The sequence below is a fragment of the Rutilus rutilus genome (genome assembly GCF_951802725.1).
Source record: "Rutilus rutilus genome assembly, chromosome: 1".
Taxonomy (NCBI): Eukaryota; Metazoa; Chordata; class Actinopteri; order Cypriniformes; family Leuciscidae; genus Rutilus; species Rutilus rutilus.
Genome location: NC_140209.1, coordinates 36839480 through 36858793, shown reverse-complemented (window position 1 = coordinate 36858793; position 19314 = coordinate 36839480). Strand labels below are relative to the sequence as shown.

At 39.6% G+C, this 19314-nt stretch overlaps 1 protein-coding gene across 6 annotated transcripts in view; it reads right to left on the bottom strand.

Moving 5' to 3' along the window:
• Nucleotides 1-4940: 4940 nt before the first annotated feature.
• The window catches only part of sdk1a (sidekick cell adhesion molecule 1a), a 344319-nt gene continuing 329945 nt past the window's right edge, over nucleotides 4941-19314 (bottom strand). For 2 of the 6 annotated variants that reach the window (XM_084434485.1, XM_084434489.1), the window contains 10 exons: nucleotides 15999-16114; nucleotides 14957-15143; nucleotides 13544-13681; nucleotides 12370-12531; nucleotides 11991-12116; nucleotides 10345-10509; nucleotides 7253-7390; nucleotides 6926-7046; nucleotides 5391-5523; nucleotides 4941-5288 (listed from right to left, as the gene is read on the bottom strand). In XM_084434485.1, coding sequence (XP_084290611.1) covers nucleotides 5016-5288; nucleotides 5391-5523; nucleotides 6926-7046; nucleotides 7253-7390; nucleotides 10345-10509; nucleotides 11991-12116; nucleotides 12370-12531; nucleotides 13544-13681; nucleotides 14957-15143; nucleotides 15999-16114 — 1559 coding nt within the window. In that variant the 3' untranslated portion in view covers nucleotides 4941-5015. The remainder of the gene's footprint in view (nucleotides 5289-5390; nucleotides 5524-6925; nucleotides 7047-7252; nucleotides 7391-10344; nucleotides 10510-11990; nucleotides 12117-12369; nucleotides 12532-13543; nucleotides 13682-14956; nucleotides 15144-15998; nucleotides 16115-19314) is intronic. The other 4 variants (XM_084434486.1, XM_084434490.1, XM_084434487.1 and 1 more) reach the window with 3 other exon arrangements.

Here is a 19314-nt window from a genome sequence, read left to right as displayed (position 1 = left end):
GATGCAAGTCATTTATGATGTAGGAAAAAGAGCCACAGTGGCTTCCCCAATTGCATTTTTATTACATACAGATATTTTGCAGCAAATTCCCAGGAAGTAACAATTTTGTTCACTTGAACACATAGGATGGAAACGTCTCGGTAACGTATGTAACCCTAGTTCCCTGAACAGGGAACTTGTGCTGCGTCGAAATGCTGTGGGAACGCCTCTGCGTGATTGCGTCTTGAAGCATGTATGGAATCAGTCCAATGGCATCAAAGGCGGGTGACGTCATTGACCAGGAAACTTTAAACTACACCTGAACCAAACAGTGTCAGTTTCTGATAGGCTGAAGCAAGTCGACCATAGTATGGCAGGGCGACGCAGCGTTTGTTCTCTCTTCAGGGAACTAGGGTTACGTAACCGAGATGTTCCCTTTCAAGGTAAATCGCGCTGCGTCGAAACGTTGTGGGAACGCTATACCCACACACTACCGTAAGAGCAAGTGTCCGTCCATGTGAATTCAGTGCGCACATTCAGATGAAAGCACCTGCGCCTCTGGAGTGGAGCCAAAGTCAAGGCATTGCGTTGACATTGCGTTGGCCGAAAGCCAGGCTTTATGCGTTCCCTCCAGTGAAGATTCTGCCTATGGTGTTATGCAAAATCAGGGAGGAGAGAGTATCAGTGATCCTCGTGGCTCCGAACTGGCCGAACCAGCCTTGGTTTGCGGACCTGAAAGGCGAACGGTACGACATGGCACCCCAGCCCGGAGCTGTGGAACCTTCAGGCGTGGCCGTTTCAGGGACCTTAAATGAACAAGACACTCTGCCCTCACGAGTGCTGGGCACACTCGCGGAGGTGCGAGCGCCTTTGACTAGGTGCCTCTATGCTCTAAAATGGGGAGTTTTTGCAAAATGGTGCCAGGACATCAATAACGCCCCGGTGATCTGTTCTGTGTCGGATGTTTTGCGCTTCCTACAGCACAGACTGTATAGCGGGAATTTTCCATCCACGCTGAAGGTGCATGTGGCTGCTATTGTTTCGTTTCGTTCCCCGGTTGACGGGCAATCGATCGGTAAGCACACTCTGGTGACCAGATTTCTCAGGGGAGCGAGGAGATTATGTCCTTCACGGCCGCCATTGGTGCCGCCGTGGGATCTAGCTCTAGTTTTGAGGGCTCTCTCTCTACCGCCGTTTGAGCCCCTAGCTTGCTGTTAAGGAGCTCTCCCTGAAAACGGTGAACTATAATTGTATCTGTTTCGGACCCAGTGACTGCAGCGTTACTCTCCAGCCAAGACGGGGCTACATGCCTAAGTCACTCTCCACAACGTTCAAAGCACACGTTGTTTCTCTGCCCGCTTTATCTGCTGAGCCGTCATCCTCACGTGACGCTGACACTCAGAGCGCTGTTTGCCCTGTCAGGGCTTTGCGGATATATGTGAAAAGCTCGGCCGCCTTTCGTCAGTCGGACCAGCTTTTTGTGTGCTTTGGTGGATGTACTAAGGGACGTACTGTCTCAAAACAGAAACTTTCTCACTGGATTGTGGACGCTATCGCATTGGCTTATGAATGCCAGGGGAAAGATTGTCCCCTTAATATCAGAGCTCAATCGACAAGGGCGGTTGCCTCTTCGTGGGCCTGGTCTAGAGGTATGTCTATCCAGGATTATGTCTTGCTGGTCTTTTCAGTACACCTTCGCCAGATTTTACAAGCTGGATGTGCCATCTGTGGCGTCTCAAGTGCTTTCGGTGAGTTTAGTTTCTTACACTGTGAACTTTCTAGTTGTACGCAGTGGTTACCGCTATGCTGTTGACTTTGTGTATATGGCTACTAGTGTTTAATACAGCTGTTACCGCTACCGCCATTGACACTGTGTTTTACTCTCATGCTTGTGTGCTTATTGTGTTGTGTCTGCCCTGGATCAGTGCAGCCTTCGCTTTCATTGCATTTGGATATGCAAATTCTGATAGGGTTGCACCAACTTTCTGCAGATATGCAAATTCTGATAGGGTTGGTGCTTATGTCTCATTGGTCTAGTTGCGCCTGTCAGATCCTAGCCGCACTCCTAGCGGCGCGGCTATTGGCTGACAGTCTGTCTCTTCCGTGGCTGGTGTAGTTTGGCCCCATTTTTTTCCGGGCTTATCTTCACTACTTTCACGACGGGATTTAATATAGTTCCCACAGCATTAGCTACACAATGTAGAGTAACCTCTCTCAAAAGGGAACGTCTCTGGTTACTTTCGTAACCTCGGTTCCCTGAGAGGCAGGAACGAGACATTGCATCTTTTCTTTTCTTTTTTAACCTTTGTTAACTTTAAGGTCCTCTTTAAGAGATCATGGAACTAATCCATATGAATTGAGCAGTTTAGCGGAACCAATGAGGTTCATTCTAATGTTATGCAGCACGTTTGAGCTTCTGCAAGAACCAATGAGGTTTCTTCTCGTGTGTTACAAAACACGTTTAAGCTTCAGCAAGAATCAATGAGGTTCATTCTCGTGTGTTACACAGCACATTTAAGCTTCCGCAAGAACCAATGAGATTAATTCTCGTGTGTTACACAGCTCGTTTGAGCTTCAGCAAGAACCAATGAGGTTAATTCTTGTGTGTTACGCAGCACATTTAAGCTTCCTCAAGAATCAATGAGGTTCATTCTTGTGTTACACAGCTCGTTTTAGTTTCAGCAAGAACCAATGAGGTTCATTCTCGTGTTACGCAGCACGTTTGAGCTTCAGTAAGAATCAGTGAGGTTCATTCTTGTGTGTTACGCAACACGTTTGAGCTCCAGCAAGAACCAATGAGATTGAGAACAACCTCAAGAACAACCTGTGTCAGGCAGGTTTGGTTGATCTGTTTATGTTCGCTGATCAATGTTTAAATGTGAATAAAAGGCCATATATAGCGATCGTGTCTCTTCCGAAAATTTGGACTAAACCACTCAATTCATATGGATTAGTTTTACAATCTCTTTATGAACTTTTTAAGGTTCAAAGTTTCAGTTGCGTAGCTGTTTATGGAGGGACAGAAAGCTCTCAGATTTCATCAAAAAGATCTTCATTTGTGTTCCGAAGATGAACGAAAGTCTTACGTGTCTGGAATGACATGACAGGGTGAGTAAATGATGACATAATTTTCATTTTAGTGTGAACTAACCCTTTGAATGACCCAGTTTACCAAAATTCACCCTATATATTTCTAAATAGCTTTTGGGTGAACAAAATAGAACCACACTAGCTTACATTCAGACCAAAGTAAACTACATAAAGGCAGATTTAGGCTGAATTATGATTTTAGGATAAAGATGTTGTTAATACAAGTAGTTACATTTTACATTGATTACACTATTTGTTTGCACAATATTTATTGTTGTTTTTGTATGTTACCTTTACATTTATCTGTTTCATGAATTGTTTTACTGTTTAAATTTTGCAGTAAAGAAATATTTTACATAATACTCTTAACACTTCACTCCTTTATTCAAATTGTTACAATAATAAATGAATTGTCCATGAACTCCCCAACTTTCAGCCATCAGTCAGGACAGTGATACAAAATACAGCTATGGTCTATTCTGTAATGAAAGGGATCAAGCTGAAATCAAGCCCTGCCCTACATTTTTCTGCCGTTTCACTTGGATATACGTCACAATAGGGAAGAAAAGAATCGCAACTTATGTTTCATGCCCACTTTAACAGTTGTCATGATTTAGTGTTGGGTGCATGTTGAAGTAATATCAAGAAGACATCTCTGCAGTTGGAGGCATTCAAGTAAACAACAAACATTTAATTTATCATAAAAAAATCTTTACTTCATGAAAGTCCATGACATACACTTGTGCTAAAACACTGGGTGGGAATGAAACAAACATTTCCATAACAGTACACTCTTGTTTGATTACTGTATTTGTTGTGTTGGCATTTTCAAGAACTGCAAAAATTCATACTATGAAAGTACAACAGAACTACTGTACGTCACTTCTGAAGAACACTACAGCGAACAACAAAATCCATACAAATCAATTCTAAAATCGCACTCTAAAATGACACTTTTTACAAGCCTGTAAAAAAAGAAAACCAATATTCGATCATATCGAAGAAAAGAAGGAAACTGAAGTATTTATGGCTCAAAAGTGCAGAACTGCATACTGATCTCCTCACATACGATTCATACATTCATTCTTTAAATCATTTCAAGTGAGTGTTTGCAGTTCCTAAGCGAGGCCAAACAGACAGGAACAAAACAAGAAAAGTAAAAGCAAAAAAAAAAAAACAAAAAAAAAAAACCTACGAACTTGATGTTTGATTTGTGTGAGAATGAGCAATGGCACAAATCACAACACATCTGGCACTGTCTCACCGTCTGATCACACGGAGGCAGGGAACCAGAGCTGTCTGGCTTCTTCTAACAGCCTCTTTAGGTTTCTTGCTGGTGAGTCTATAGAGAATATACTGGAATCATCCGTGCTTCATTATCCAGGCAGCGTGAACGTGAATCAAATCCATTAGAGAAGATTTACATTTCATGACCTTTACGGACTCGAGTGCAACATGTATATATAGCGACCCTGACGGTGAGATGAGATTATTCAGACAAGAGTATACAGTAATTACAGCGTGTTTTTCACTTAGCTTTTTCCTTATGTTCTTTTCAATGTGGTAAGGGCAGGAATGTTACGTGTGAATATGTGCCGTTCACTAGAGCGGGAATGTCTCGTCACATCTACAGGCTTTTTCTGTTGCGTCCTGCTTAATAAAACCCACAGACATTTATGCATCTTTCACATCCAAGGCTGCAAACAGGAGGGACACGTACAGTAACAGTAACTCTTCGGTACTGGCATATAAAAATCTTTTTTTTTAAACCTCTTCTCCCCTTAATAATAATCACGATCACTAATCGAGTACATTCAGGATCCAGCAACTCGTTGAGCGGTTCACATGTGATGTCTCTTGTAGTGCTTGTGGTGATAGTACTGTGCGAAATCAGAGAATTTCCTCTGCAACTATGTTGTCCGAGCCACAAAGAGTCCTTCTGTGCGTCACACGAACGAGGAGAAGCCTGTGACGGGAGTCCGTGAGCCTGGCGCGGGCTGGCCGGCAGGGGTGTAGACCCCGCCAACGCTGTGCTGTGTGACCACTGTCTGATAGTAGGACTCGGTGTCCCCGCTGGCACACTCCTCGTAGGAACAGGCCAGTGTCTGCTTTAGCCCCTTCTGCTGCCGCTTCCACGAGTTGAAGTACGACGGGTCGCTCATGTAGTGATTCACGAACGAGTGTTTGATGGGCTCCTCTTCGCACTCGCTGTCTGTGGCCTGATTGATGGAAATACGACAGGGGAAATCACACATCTGGAAGATTATGTACGCTCATCCAGTCAAAATAAACACCAATAGAGTGAAGAAGCATCACTCCACCTCAGACTCGGACATCTCTGCAGGCCTCTCTGTCAGTGCGGTGCTCTCTGTGGAAACCACGCCGTTGTAGTTGCTACAGATGTCTTCATCGGAATAGCGCAGTCCAGCTGGATTGGGTCGGGGAGGGGACCTGCTTGAAGAGAAAAGAAAGTGATCCCTCTAACCTTAAGTGTCCCTAGATGCAACTAACAGCGTGTCTACACGGGACGCGAGCGGCGCAATGCGACAAAAGACCCATTATAATAGTGATACTGATTCTGTCTGCACGATTTGTTCTATTTCCGATGTACTCCTCACACCTGCGCGAATTCAGACTGAAACAACTGGACTTTGCCCACCAACGTTTTTGTTTCCACAAAAGATTGATATTATTATTTACTTACCCTCGTGTTGTTCCAAAGCTGTATGACTTACTTTCTTCTGCATAATATTTTGGAGAATGTTGGTAATGGTTTTGGTGACCATTGACCTCCATTATGTGTAGCAAAAGAAAACAAAAAACAAACAAACACTCAATCATTTCTCAAAATATATTATTTTATGTTCCACAGCAGAAAGAAAGTCATACAGGTTTGGAACGACACAAGGGTGAGTAAACTATGAAATTTTTTAATATTTTTATACATTGCTGAGGAACTGCATTAGCCTGACTACGTCAGACTTCCTACTTCCGCTCAATTTCATTTCGCTTCTGTAGTCAGTCTGAGATAGCAGCCTATCTTTCAGTTTTCTAGCGGCCTTCGGACGGCCGGGCCAATCAACGAACAGAGGGCGGGCTGAGAACCGTGACGTAGACGCTGATTGTACCGTGGATGCGTAGATTTACTTCACATAATCTGCAAAAGTCGTTCACAGCCATGTTTACTCCGGTATTTCGCTCGATGGTTTTGTTTTCGCATCATACTACATGTGTTTACAGTGGAAGTTAGATGCGACTGAGCATGCGCATAACACACGCCATAACCAAACGTCATGTGATTGGCTTACGGGTAACCAATGATTTTAAACTTCAGACAAGCGACCCCCCGCGAGAGAGAAAACACTTCTCTATTATGCCATTCCAGACTCTGTCTACGAAGCAAAGCGAAATAGCAGAGTTTGGTATTACCAGGCTAGAACTGCATTGCTTGGGGGAAGAATTATTATTTGTCATCAATCTATCTATTTTTTGGGGAAATAGTTATTCTACTATTATATCTTTCTTTTTCAAAAGTCCCTTAAACCCCGTTACATAAAAAGGACCATTATATTTGTGAGAAGACTCCTTTAGTCCAAAGTTAACCATGTCTTTCAAAGTTAAAGACTGTTACGGGTTTGTAGCAGTATTTATAACTGCTCTCCACTATTTGATCAAATACAGTGGAAAATGTCATGAAATCTACAATAAGCCTAACCAGAATGTAGGCATGCTTGGTCTGAAAAAAAAAAAAAGTTTGACCTAATTTAGCAACTGGTTATTCAGGTTTTCATGCTGAAATATTTGCTCCCTTAGATTTACCAGACGAGGCAAACGGAAGCAGTGTTTTTTACAGTACCTGGTGCCATTTTTCCTCAGGAAGACACTCTTGACATGAATGGGCCTGCTGTTGAGCTCTAGAGCCGTGAAGCCCCCATTGTCCAGTGTGACCGTCTCCTCCACCGTGGACACAGCTTTACCTACAGCAGTCAGCATATCATCATCACAGCAAAAACAGCACCTGGGTCAAATCTGAATCACTGTTTGCTGGACGGCGTGGGAGTCTGAGTGGGTGGACGTGTTTATCTGGATGAATATGTATGCGGATTTACAGCACATAATGATTATGTGAGGGAGGATGGATGGATGTGTCGTGAGAAGGCTGAAGAGGTTTGTTTTAGGTCACCTGTTCCACAGCTCTTGTACTTCCTGTTCTGTCCGTGCAAGACCAGACCAAAAACCAACAGCAACAGCAGAATCAGACCGCACAATGCCAACACGATGAGAAACCACCACTCCTCATAAAACGGGGTGTCCAGCTGGGCTGTTTAGGACAAAGAAAAATGAAATGTAAAGACATGAAAGATAGAAAAGTAGACTGTTTATATTTTTGGCATGCAAAACTTGCTGACTCATTGACTGTGGGTGGTTGTTCTGGCTGGATTCTTTCTGTCTTTAAACTACTTGACTTTTCCCCCCATTTACAGTTGACTGCAGGTTTCGGCCAGTCGGAGTCGACAGATTTCGTATGATGGCGCAAAGTTTATTTAGCTTTTTAGACTACAATTCTGTCCAGTTTTTAGAATGCATGTTTTTTTGTTACACACGTTTCTGTGTAATCTTGCCGTGTTCGGAACAACTTGAAAGTCTGGTAGTGTGTGATCATTAGTTGTTTAGTGTTTTAAACTGCCATATAGTGTATTCCAGCCTCTAAATAGGTCTCTCGATCATTCAATGCAAGTCGATGCCATGTCTTTCACCTGTTATGTTGCGTACTAGGCTAAAGTGTGATCACTTCATTTCAATTATGTATTTTCAAACTTGAGTTTAAACCTCGAGTTTAATAGCAATACTCGCCAAGTTGCCAAGATATTTTATTACTTGAGAGAAGCAGCAGGGATCATCTCCCATATTTTAGAGCAGCATTGACGCACGTTTATTGGCCTGCGTCTTATCTCTAGTGCTCTAGAGCAAAGGAGAGCATGGCCCAAATGTGCCAGAACTCTCCAGTCATATGTGACAGTCACTGATGGACTACTCTGACAGCAATATTGAGCTGCAGTGACATCAACTCACAGACAGATTGGAGCATGCCTGTGGTATGAATATTTCAGTCCCACGACACGCGAGATGTTGATAACATACTTTGCTTTTCATTTACAAAAAGACCTCTAGGACTTGCACAACACTGCATTAATTAAGGGCTGAGGCAACATAGACCTTTTTCTTGAAAGCACAAGCCAATGGCCAAAGAGAGAGACGGAGAAGAAAGCTCTCTTCTTTGACAGCTTCGTTTTTTTTTCTTTGTGTACTTTAGTTGATATCATTGAAATTCTGCTTTCAAATGAATGCTTTGTTACTGACGCCAATCTTGTTGAGGTTGAAGCTAAAATAAAAGTACAATTAATCATGACTCAGTTTATAATATCACAAATTAAAAACACTTTGTTTGGCTATTGCTATCAACAACAAACAACAACCTAATCGGGTGAGACTAAGCAAGCATTTTAAAACCTTTTCTACAGTGTTATATCTCAGATATAATATTTAGAGATACAAAGGTCTTGACTATATTTGGTCAACACATAAATCTCGCTTCAGGTTCCTTTTAAGGCATTAGACTTTATATGACCTCAGTTTCATTTATATACTTTCCTTTTAAAGCAATAGGTCAGTAATTGGTTGTATCATCTGTGATAAGGGAGCGGACTGGTAGTTCAGAGTTCATGTGTTACAAATTGAGGATGTGGTTGCTCAACCACAGGAAAACACATGAAAACAAAGCAATCTCGATGAGTAAACATTTAGAATAGCAAAAGAGTCAAAAGAAAAGCCAAACCTGTAAATCACAAATTCACAAATATTGTCTTGTTTTCCAGTACAAATATCTAAACATTTTTAAATCAAGATACATTTACTTGAGAAGCAAAATGACACAAGATATTAAGGTGTGTATGAAAAATGTATCAAAGTTTTGCTTAAAATATGGGGTAGGAAATGTAATCTTGTTTTGCCTTTGAATGAAGTTTATTCATTTGAGCCCATTGGTGTATATATATATATATATATAGTCTTGTTTCAAAGGGGTCATATTATGCCCTTTTACGAAGTCTTGATTTTGTTTTAGGGGTGCACTAGAATATGTTTTCATGCTTGATTGTACAAAAACGCATTATTTTTAACATATTTAACATTATTACAGCACCTCTCCCCAAAGTCTGTCTCGAACACGCCGATTTCGACGAAGCCCCTTCTTCCGAAATACAAAATGTGCTGTGATTGGTTAGCTGGCCCAGTGTGTTGTGACTGCCAGTGCTTAGCGCATATTCGGGAAATGTCCCGCCCTTCCATAACCACGAGTTCTTCTCTAGTGTAAATATGAATAAGGATGGCGTCAATAAACCAATTTAAGTCCGATTCAGATCCTGACAATGTTAACGAGCAAGCGAATCGTCCAGAACGGATTTCATGCACAGACTTTGCAAGTTCTTGAAATGTGGAGTCTGTTAAATAAAATATCTCCCTTTGGAGTGGACTTTGAGCTTTCTAAACATGCAGTTTTTTTTTTATGCTGAAACAGCAACACACAAACTAAAGTTAAAAAAAGTGGAAAAGCATAATAGCACCCCTTTAAGAATTGATTTTGATCATATATATAAAACCTTACAAAAACCTCAAAGGCTTACAATGACTTCAGTCAACATAACTACGGAGTTATCAAGCTTTTCACTTTAGAGTACTGTTCCAAAATATTAGTACCTGAATACCTGAAGGATTTGGTAACACTTGAATCATTTCTAGTAGGTTACCATGTTACACTTTACAGTTACACTTTATTTTACAGTATGTGTACTTACAGTGTACTTACCTAAAAAAGTACTTGGTAATATAGGTTAACTACATGGGTTAAGGTTAGGTTTAGGTTCAAGGTTACCATCTAGTTATTACCCAGTTATTGCAATTACTATAATCAGTACATAGTAATTACATGGGGTACATGACTATAAAATAAAGTGCTACCATCTTTACTTTAGAATTAATTATACTTTGTGCGTTACTCTTGTTCATTTTGAACCTGTATATAGTAGTTCTTAGTCGTCCTCTGGGAGGTATTAAAAGAGGCAAGAAAGCAGCTTTTCTGGGAGTACATGGTGAGTACGAGTTCATGTGGGTGTAAAAGTCACATAAGAGCTAAATAATATCAACAGTAACTGATGCAACACCCTGTCAAAATCTCTTTGATGACTCATCACAGCACAGGAGGCCTGACATTATTACCTGACATGGCAGCAGAGGGCGCACTCGGCTCACCGTAGCCGAACTCATTGATGGCCAGCACTCTGAACTGGTAGCTGATGCCCTGCCGCAGGCGGTCCAGACTCACGGAGTGAGAGGTGCTGGTGGGAGGCAGGTGCCGCACAAACGTATCCCACACACCCTCATCTGCGGGGAGCAAGGTCACTTCCAGTGAAAATGTCATCGTGCACTTGGAAGCACTAAGTTCATTACAGTGTCCCATTATACTTAGCAGATGCTGACATCAAGAGCAGCTAACAGCTGTTTCATTGCCCGACAAGCAATGTTGTTCAATGTGAATAACCATGCTGATATGGAAAGGGCAGTTATATCAATGTATCCCAGCAACAATGACAAATAAATGTTCAGTAGATCATTTCAGACCAGCAATCAGGCTCCTAAACGAACACTCGCCAAGAGCCAAATGTGAGTAGAAATTAGTTTTGGCTGCTAACTTTAAAAGGAACTGCAACACTACATGGTTTGAACTGGAAATATGAAAAACGTGTAAAAAACGATTAAAAAAGCTATATATTCAAGCTATTTTTACCTCAGTGAAAACTAAATTTCAGAGATTCAGGTTTTTTTCTCTAATGCACAAAATGGAACAAAATTGCGATGTGCGAGTCAGTTTATAGGATCTTCTTGTAAATGATACTGCAAATTATGCAATAACTTGCATTATTTAAATATGCAAGGAAGAAATAAATAATTTGTCATAGTAACAACAATATTAAAAAAAGAAGAAGCAAAATACAGGTTTCTGGTAAGAAACGGTTGGTAAATTATCAGACTTACAGGTGTGGCAAAAAGTTGAACCTTGACTGTAATAATGAAGCATTTATTCACATGATTAAATCTAAAGATGCTCTATGAAAGTAATTACTATATACAGTATATTATAAAAATATTAACATATAACGTAAAAGCAATAGTATTAAAAACACTAAATAATTTATAAAATAATATTATTTATATATCACTTCATTTTTATTAATATTTCAAAGTAGCTTTTTAGTTTTCACTTTAACTTTAAAGTTTTAGTAATTTTGTTGTGCTTTGACATTTTTATTAATAAAAAAACCCTGTTATATTTAGCTTTAATTATTTTTATTTAATTATTATTTTTTATTTCAGTTTAGCACTTCAATTTATTTCAGTTTCTAATTCCCGTTTACATTTTGAACAGTTTTAGTTAACAATAACAACAGTGATTCATTTCACTTTTAATTAGTAACACTAAATTAATTTCAGAGCATTCAACAAGATTTTCTTCATCAGTAATAAAAGTCATGATGGCTGAAAAAGCACAAAGAACGTTGGCGGCACTTTGATTTTCATTAAAAGTTTGATTGCTACTTTAAATTTAAGTTTTCAATATATACATTTAAAACGAAAATATGTATAGCGGATGTTCAATGTATTCAAATAGCTGGCCCAGTGTGCTGTGATTGTATTATTATTATTGTATTATTATTAAGTCCCTGCCAAGTTACAAAGTAATAAAACTTAACTGTTGCCAAGTAACTGTAACCAAGTAACAGAAACTTGGTCCATTAACTTGGTAGTACTGATATGTGGTCAACACTTTTCTCACTCAAAAAAACGTAAAGTTTTGAGTGCTGTACCTGAGGGCCGCGCTTCAATCACATAGCCGGTCACATGTCCTGCTCCTGTTTCCCCCGGTGTCCACTGGATGCTGAGCATGGATCCTGTCTTTGTGATTGACATTTCTACAGGTGATCCAGGAGATCCTAGACAGAGAGGAGAGCGTGCAGTGAACAGTGAAGAACAGGCAAGCAATCCGACCCTTGTGAGTACTGGAATAAAGCTAAAGCAAACGCCTACACCACTGTGAGATATTGATCCACGCAGGTGTTTTTTCACAGCCTGGATTTCTGACACCTCTCGCTGAGGAGTGGGGAATGTAAGCTGTGCTCAGCGACCCTGAGAGTTTTGCTGATCTGTTTGTTGGTGTGTTTTTTTGCTTGTGGTTGTGTAGCTCACCTTTGACAGGACCTGCTGTGATGTTGGCCTCTGCCTCAGGCCCGTAGGCGATAGTCTTGGCCTGCACGCGGAAGCAATAGGTCATGCCCTTGGTCAGGTCACGCACCTTCAGCCAGCGCTGCCAGCTGCCACGGATATCCACCGTTACCACTTTAGTCACACCTGATGCGCACATACACACACACACACACACACAAAGTTTGCATGATTACACACTACCGCACAAGAATCATTTATACAAACAAACATTACACAATGCTACAGTATCTTCCTACCTAAGAACAGTGAGTTCATCTCAAAATGAATTACTCTAGGTCTGTACTATGAACTATAAACATTGGCATTAAGAAATATTCTTAAAGTCATCCATTTTTCACTGAAAATTGAACACAGAGCCATGGAAACAATAAAAGAAAATGAGTTTATGTAAACAAATCATCACACATTAAAACACTGCTAGCGATGTTAAAAAAAAGCCACCGTTAGAACAAGAACATTATGAAAACAGACTCTGATACAGTGAAAACATGATATAGATTAGAGCTACACGATTCTGGATAAATTGAGAATCACGATTTTTTGGTTTACTGTAAGATCACGATTCTCCCACGATTCTGAACTAACTCTGGCAAGTCATTTACAAGAGGTTCTGACAAAATGTTAATGGCTGCAGTCTATTCATTTTATGATTAATTTTAATAAAAATAAAAAATTTTAATCAGTTTGAATTAATTATTTAATGACTCGCTCAAAACAAATCTCTTGTATGATATCAGTCATTTGTCGCCACCTACTGCTGTAAAGATGTAATTGATACAATCTTTATTTGAAGCATCAAGGTTTTTCAATAGCTGATTTACTGAATTTTGATCGGTTCCATAGGCATCAGTGTTTATATTCGAACTATCAACTTTTATCCTAGTACTTCTGCGATAATTTGAATTATGTAACAGAAATAATGATAGTGCATGGTTGAAAAGCTGATTCATACCTATACATGAGAACTGCTCTCTCTAGGTCAGCAGCAAAGCAGAATGCTCTGCTGTGATTGTACTTGTCAAAAGCTTAATAGACGTCGCTGAATCATTGTCATTTAGGAATAAGATAGCGTGGGTGTTTAAATAGTGACTGCAATCTGTTAACGATTAATTGTGCAGCTCTACTACAGACTGACCTTGAATAGGGGCGGTGGGCTCATATACCACTCTGTAGCCTTCCACCACACCGTTAGGGGACAGTGGGAAACCCCAGGACACGTTCAGAGTGCTGCTGGTCACCTCAGAGAAACTGATGAAGCTGGGAGCGCTGGGGGCTGCGAGAACGGTATAGTTTGATGAATGCAACAAATACAGACTTTCACTCCTGTCAGATACACTAGATTAAAGCAATAAGCCACTTGAGGCTGTACATACAATACAGTGATTTTGCCATGATTAAGCAGTGTTCTTATGCACAATGTATCCACATGAGAATCTTGAGCACATTACAGTTTCATATCACTATAATTATAAATCAAATGACAAAATACAAACTTTTCCTGAAATCTTCAGAAAGGCTAATTGCTTGTATAAAACAGCAATTTGATAAAGGACTCTAAGATAGTTGTTTTATATCGTATATTTAACTCATCACAATAATTAATTTCATTCATCAAATGAGTCATCCTACTCAAAAAGTTGATTGCGCTTTTTGGACTACTTTGTATTTAATTATTGATGTAAAAAATTCTATCAATAATTAAATTCAAAGTTGTCAATTAACTTTTGGCACCATTTTGCAGCAAATAAAAAAAGCTCTAAATATGTTTGGTAAATGTTCAATAAATTGCTTAATAATATTAATTTCAGCATTAATAAATGTAAAGTGTTTAATTCCGTTTTTAGTTCAACTGTAGAGTGTTTAAATAATTCAGTATGCGGTCACAGGTGTGAGTACATTGGCTATTTTGCAACAGCTTTTAAATGTGGCTCATCTAATTCGATTTTAGAGTCAGTTGTAATATTTGTAATACATTTTAAATAGACAAAAATGAGTATATCCCACTCTCTCAGAGATTTCACAATGCTAGCTATGCAGTTCCGTACTCTTATACAAATGCAAGAGGAAATGTCAAAGTGAGGCAGAGGTGGTGTATTTCCTCTGTTTGAACAAATGAGGTCACATCAAGACCATTTGAATAATTTTAAAATTGTTTTTTTTTTTTTTAAGTGACTCGTGGGTAACGAGCCCCTCCCTGTCATTTCAGTGAGGTGGAGCCTGAGGTCAAATCATTCCCCGCTTGTGCGTAATTCATTCCGACAACATTTATAGAGTGAATGATTTAATGCAGAACACATGAATTGCTAATGTGAATGATGCAACGGTGATATAATGCCACATGCTCCATCAGGTGTCGACCTGGTTTTCATGCACGGAGAAGAACACAATATGGAAGTGGACATATTGCCCTTGGCGCGCTGTCTGCGGTCAGATTTATAGGTTAGCCTTTAAGGGTGTAACGGTTGGTGCTCAGGTCAGAGGGGGGGCTCTGTGGTCAGTTCTGAATGGGAGTTTAATGGCGATTAGGATGATTTGTGCAGACGCTCACCTGCCTGAAGAGTGCGCCCCCTCCTGGGCTCACTGAACGGACCGTCTCCCGCAGCATTGAAGGCAGACAGCTTGACCATATAGTACGTGTAGCTGGTCAGGTTCTTCAGTCTCATGTTGGTTTCAGGCCGGAAGAGAATCTTAACTTTCTCCGTTTCATTCTGACTGTCATTCTCCCAGTAAAGAATCTACAGGCAATGAAAGACATAGGTGGAGTGTATAGGATTAAACTTTGTCTGGCACAAAGCACAGCATCCTGCAACCCTTTCAGCCATGACTGCATTGACAATGTATAGTGGCCCTAAATAGTACTTAACTTACTCAACTTTTAGAGACCTATGGTTTCCAATTCAGATTCTTAGCCAACACAGGGACCACAGACAGAGAGACAGACAGACAGATAGATAGATAAAACCAATGTGTAGAACATTTTTGTATTATCAAATAAAATATTTTGATCCATCTGTCTGGGATCCCTGGGAAGTTTTCTTTTGTGGTCATATATTTGACTATATTGTACATTTTGACACAGCTGAAATGCTATATTGACATTCAGTACCAAAACCATGTTTAAAAATCTAATTTATGTCATCCAGTATAGTTATATAAAAAAAATGGCAAACTCTTTATTGAAGAGGTGAAATGAGCAGTGGGTTTATAGTTTCTTCACTGATCATGCGGAACTGAATATTCAATGAAAACAACAAGGATTTCTGGATTAACATGAATATTCCATATTACTGCCAGGACATTTTTATATACTGAATCAACTTCATGTATATTTCAGCAGATATTCACTAAACCCTCATCCATGATCATTAATTCATGGCTTCTACAAAACTTACTGTCTAACGCCATAATCTAATACAGTAAATCTGTGGAGAATACAAGAAAAGAAAATGAAGATAAAAGAAACAGACTGTAGCTATTCTTCCACCCTAGAGAGCTTGAAATGACAGTACAGTTCGAGGGGAGGAGAAAAAGAGGACAGATAATAAGAGTATGAGAGAGATTGGACGAGGTGGGTGGTTTGGGGGTGTCACCTTATATCCCTGAATGATGCCATTTTGGGTCTCGGCAGGGGGCGGCTCCCACTGAACCTCCAGCTGTGTGGATGACAAAGTGTTGATCTGGATGTTCTGAGGGGCCACAGAGGGGGCTACGAAAGAGCACAAGAGATACTGTAAATACATCACACTCAATTCCTCCAGCTAACCACTACAAAAGACATTGTGCCCTGCAAAAAAAAATGCGCTCATGCTGCTTTGGGGCTGGTGCCCAATCCATTCCCCATGTTTCCACTTGTGCTGAACCTGTGTGATTTTCTTACTTATGAGGAACACAAAAGAAGATATTTTGAGGAATGTCTCAGTGTTTTTGTAAGTCAATGTAAGTCAATGGGCACCAAAACTGTTTGGTAACCAACTTTTTTTTTTAAACTAAATATCTTCTTTTGTGATCCACAGAAAAACGAAAGCCATGCAGATTACATGAGGTTGAATATATGATGAGAGAATTTTCATTTCACTGTTTTAACTCTGGTCCTAAACAAAACTCGAAAAAATATTTTGTAATAAGTAAATAACTCTCTCACGCTGTTCCAAACCCGAAAGACTTTTCATCTTCAGCTTCTGTTTACTACATTTGAGTGCTCTATGTACGTTCGCTGATCAATGTTTATATATGAATAAAAGCTGATCATATTGTGGGTGAATAGACTTTCAATGGAGGGACATATTTCACTGAAAATAACTTCATCTGTGTTCTGAAGATAAAAGAAAGTCTTATGGATTTGGAATGACATGAGGATGAGTAATTGATGAACCCTTTTAAGTCAGTGTAAACGCAAAGTGGAAACCCGGCTAGCGTCAGTTACTGAATGAGAACCAGTCCCAGTGGGAAAAGTGATATCAGATGAACACTGACTCCAGCGTGGCTGCCGCCCTCTGTTGTGTCTCTGTTAAATGTCATTCATTAAAGAGGCTAGGAATACATAAGCCCTATCTATCATAAATCACAGCAACAGATGCAGCTACCCCAGACAGCAATAATAAAAAAAAAAAGCTAATTTAATAAGACCAAACCTGAAAGCAGAGCTAACTCCGAGAGCATGACAGCTTGACTATATTAGGGGCTTGAAAGTTGAGTTTACGTGTAGTAAAGCGGGCTGAATCATTTATGAGCGGGAATGAGTTACAGCTGTGGACAGTGGGGTGCAAGAGACTTGACTGAATGAGCTGTTATAATAAAGCACAGAAAAGCTCTGTTCCAGCATCTAAGTGAGCTGTCTTGCTGTCTACAAAGCAGCATCCTAACTAAAACAACTAAAACCGAAGATTTTGAGTAATTTGGAACACTCTACATGGAGCGAAACAGTTTTTCAGAGGCGCTGGTTCAGGAAGTATTTTTTTTTCCATTCATTTTTCCCAAAGGGATTTCAAAAAAAGTCTTTGTTAAAGTGTTATGAGCCATAAACCAAGCCAACCAGCTATGAGGAGAATCATAACATCACAAACTTTGATTCTAGCAAAAAAGTATTTGAAAATCAGACAAAAATACAAAGTTAAAATATAAACAGCATAAAGCATTGCGAACAGCATAATCAGATTAAAAACGATGGAGAAATAGAACGCTACTCATTTAAAAAATTTTTTTATTATATACAGTATATATATATAAACAATATATTTTAGGTTTATTGCAAAATATGCATATATATAGATTCAAATATTATTTTCAGAGTGTAGAGAGACTGGCAATTCATGGGAGTAGGCAGAGCTAAAGAGATCTCTTGCCACATTTGGCTTGTTTCGACTCTGAAATTTCTGTACAGCAACATGGGTAATGTAGTTTTTCGACATGAATTCTGCTGTTAAACATGATTATTTTAAAACGAAGTTGAAATAATGCTGGCAAACAGCTTCAACAGAAGCAAATACTATTGATTAACAACCTCGTAGCTCACAGTAAGGCTGTCTTTAAAGGTTTACAAGTAATCGTTCAAAATCTATTTCCCTGTGGAGAAATTGAATAGAGTTTTTACTTCTGGAACCTGACAGTTGCACTCCATAGGAACAGCTCAATATGCCACACAAAGAACACCTCTCACATGAAGTGCACTGGAGATTTAACAACTCCTTCCGATAGGGTTTGACATTAGCATGTTGCTAAGCTAACAACTCAATACTTAATAATATAAAAGTATAAAGTATAAAAATGCATAGCACACAAATATTGGGTAACATAGTACATTTTTAAGTCAATCAAACTATTCTGTTGATACTTTCAGTGCCCTGTTGAAAAAGAAAATCTTAAACCAGCCTAAACTGGTTTCAAATTTGAAGTTTGAATGACTTACTTTTCAATTAGCCTTCTCATTAACATCATTATTCATTCAGATCGATTCGTGTACGAAAACAAGAGTCAGGATTTATCACATAAAAAGCACAATAATGGTGCGATGGAGGCACTTCCTGCTCTCATGTGACTTTTCCCCTTTCATTCTCAATTACCCTTCACCAAACCCACGACACATTTTAGGGTGTCTGTTAAATCTCAATGGGCTCATCAGGCAAGAGAGAAACGCTGCTTCCCGCTGTAACTTTAACTGGTGTTGGACAGAGTCATTTTAGTAAAACGAGTGATTTATACACTGTTTAATGTCATATTTTTATTTTGTGGAGGCACTTTAAGGGGCAACTTGCCAACTTCGTTTCTTATCTACTCCTAAAATATGCATATTAGTTATATGCCCCCTTAAGGTATTTAAGAACTGGTACTGAACCTTTTAGGGTTAAATAATGTACAAAGATGTCATTTTGAGTGTACAAGCTGTTGTACCCCTAAAGGTAGAATCTATGCACTTTTTTCCCTGAAAGTGTGGATAAATTTGTTCACTGTTTGTGGCAGTGTATTCTGAGTTTGTGATGTTACCTTAGAAAGCTTAGAAAACAGCATTGCTACCCACATTTTAGAACAACCTTCCCATCAGGAACCCATATGATGCCTTAAAATGCTCTCTATGTGGTCATCTCTCTAGGGTTTAAAACCTGTCTGCTGTTTCTGCATTTTAACACCAGCATGTCCATCGAATGTCAGAAGGCTTTTAAAGGCAAAGCTCTCCGCTCTCTGATCCCTCTCGGGGTATGTAGTCAACCTGACGTTAATCAGAGGGAAATTCATTTGTTTGTTTGGCTGTCCCCCCTCCTGCTGCTGGAAGTAATCTCCATGCCTGGCCCCTTCTAATGATGCTGTTAATAACCTGATGTTGATAACCCTGCCTGCTCCACCAGCTGCTTGAATTCTTTATGACAGATTCATATTTACTGCTTCATTAAACCCCTTATGAGAGGAGGCCAA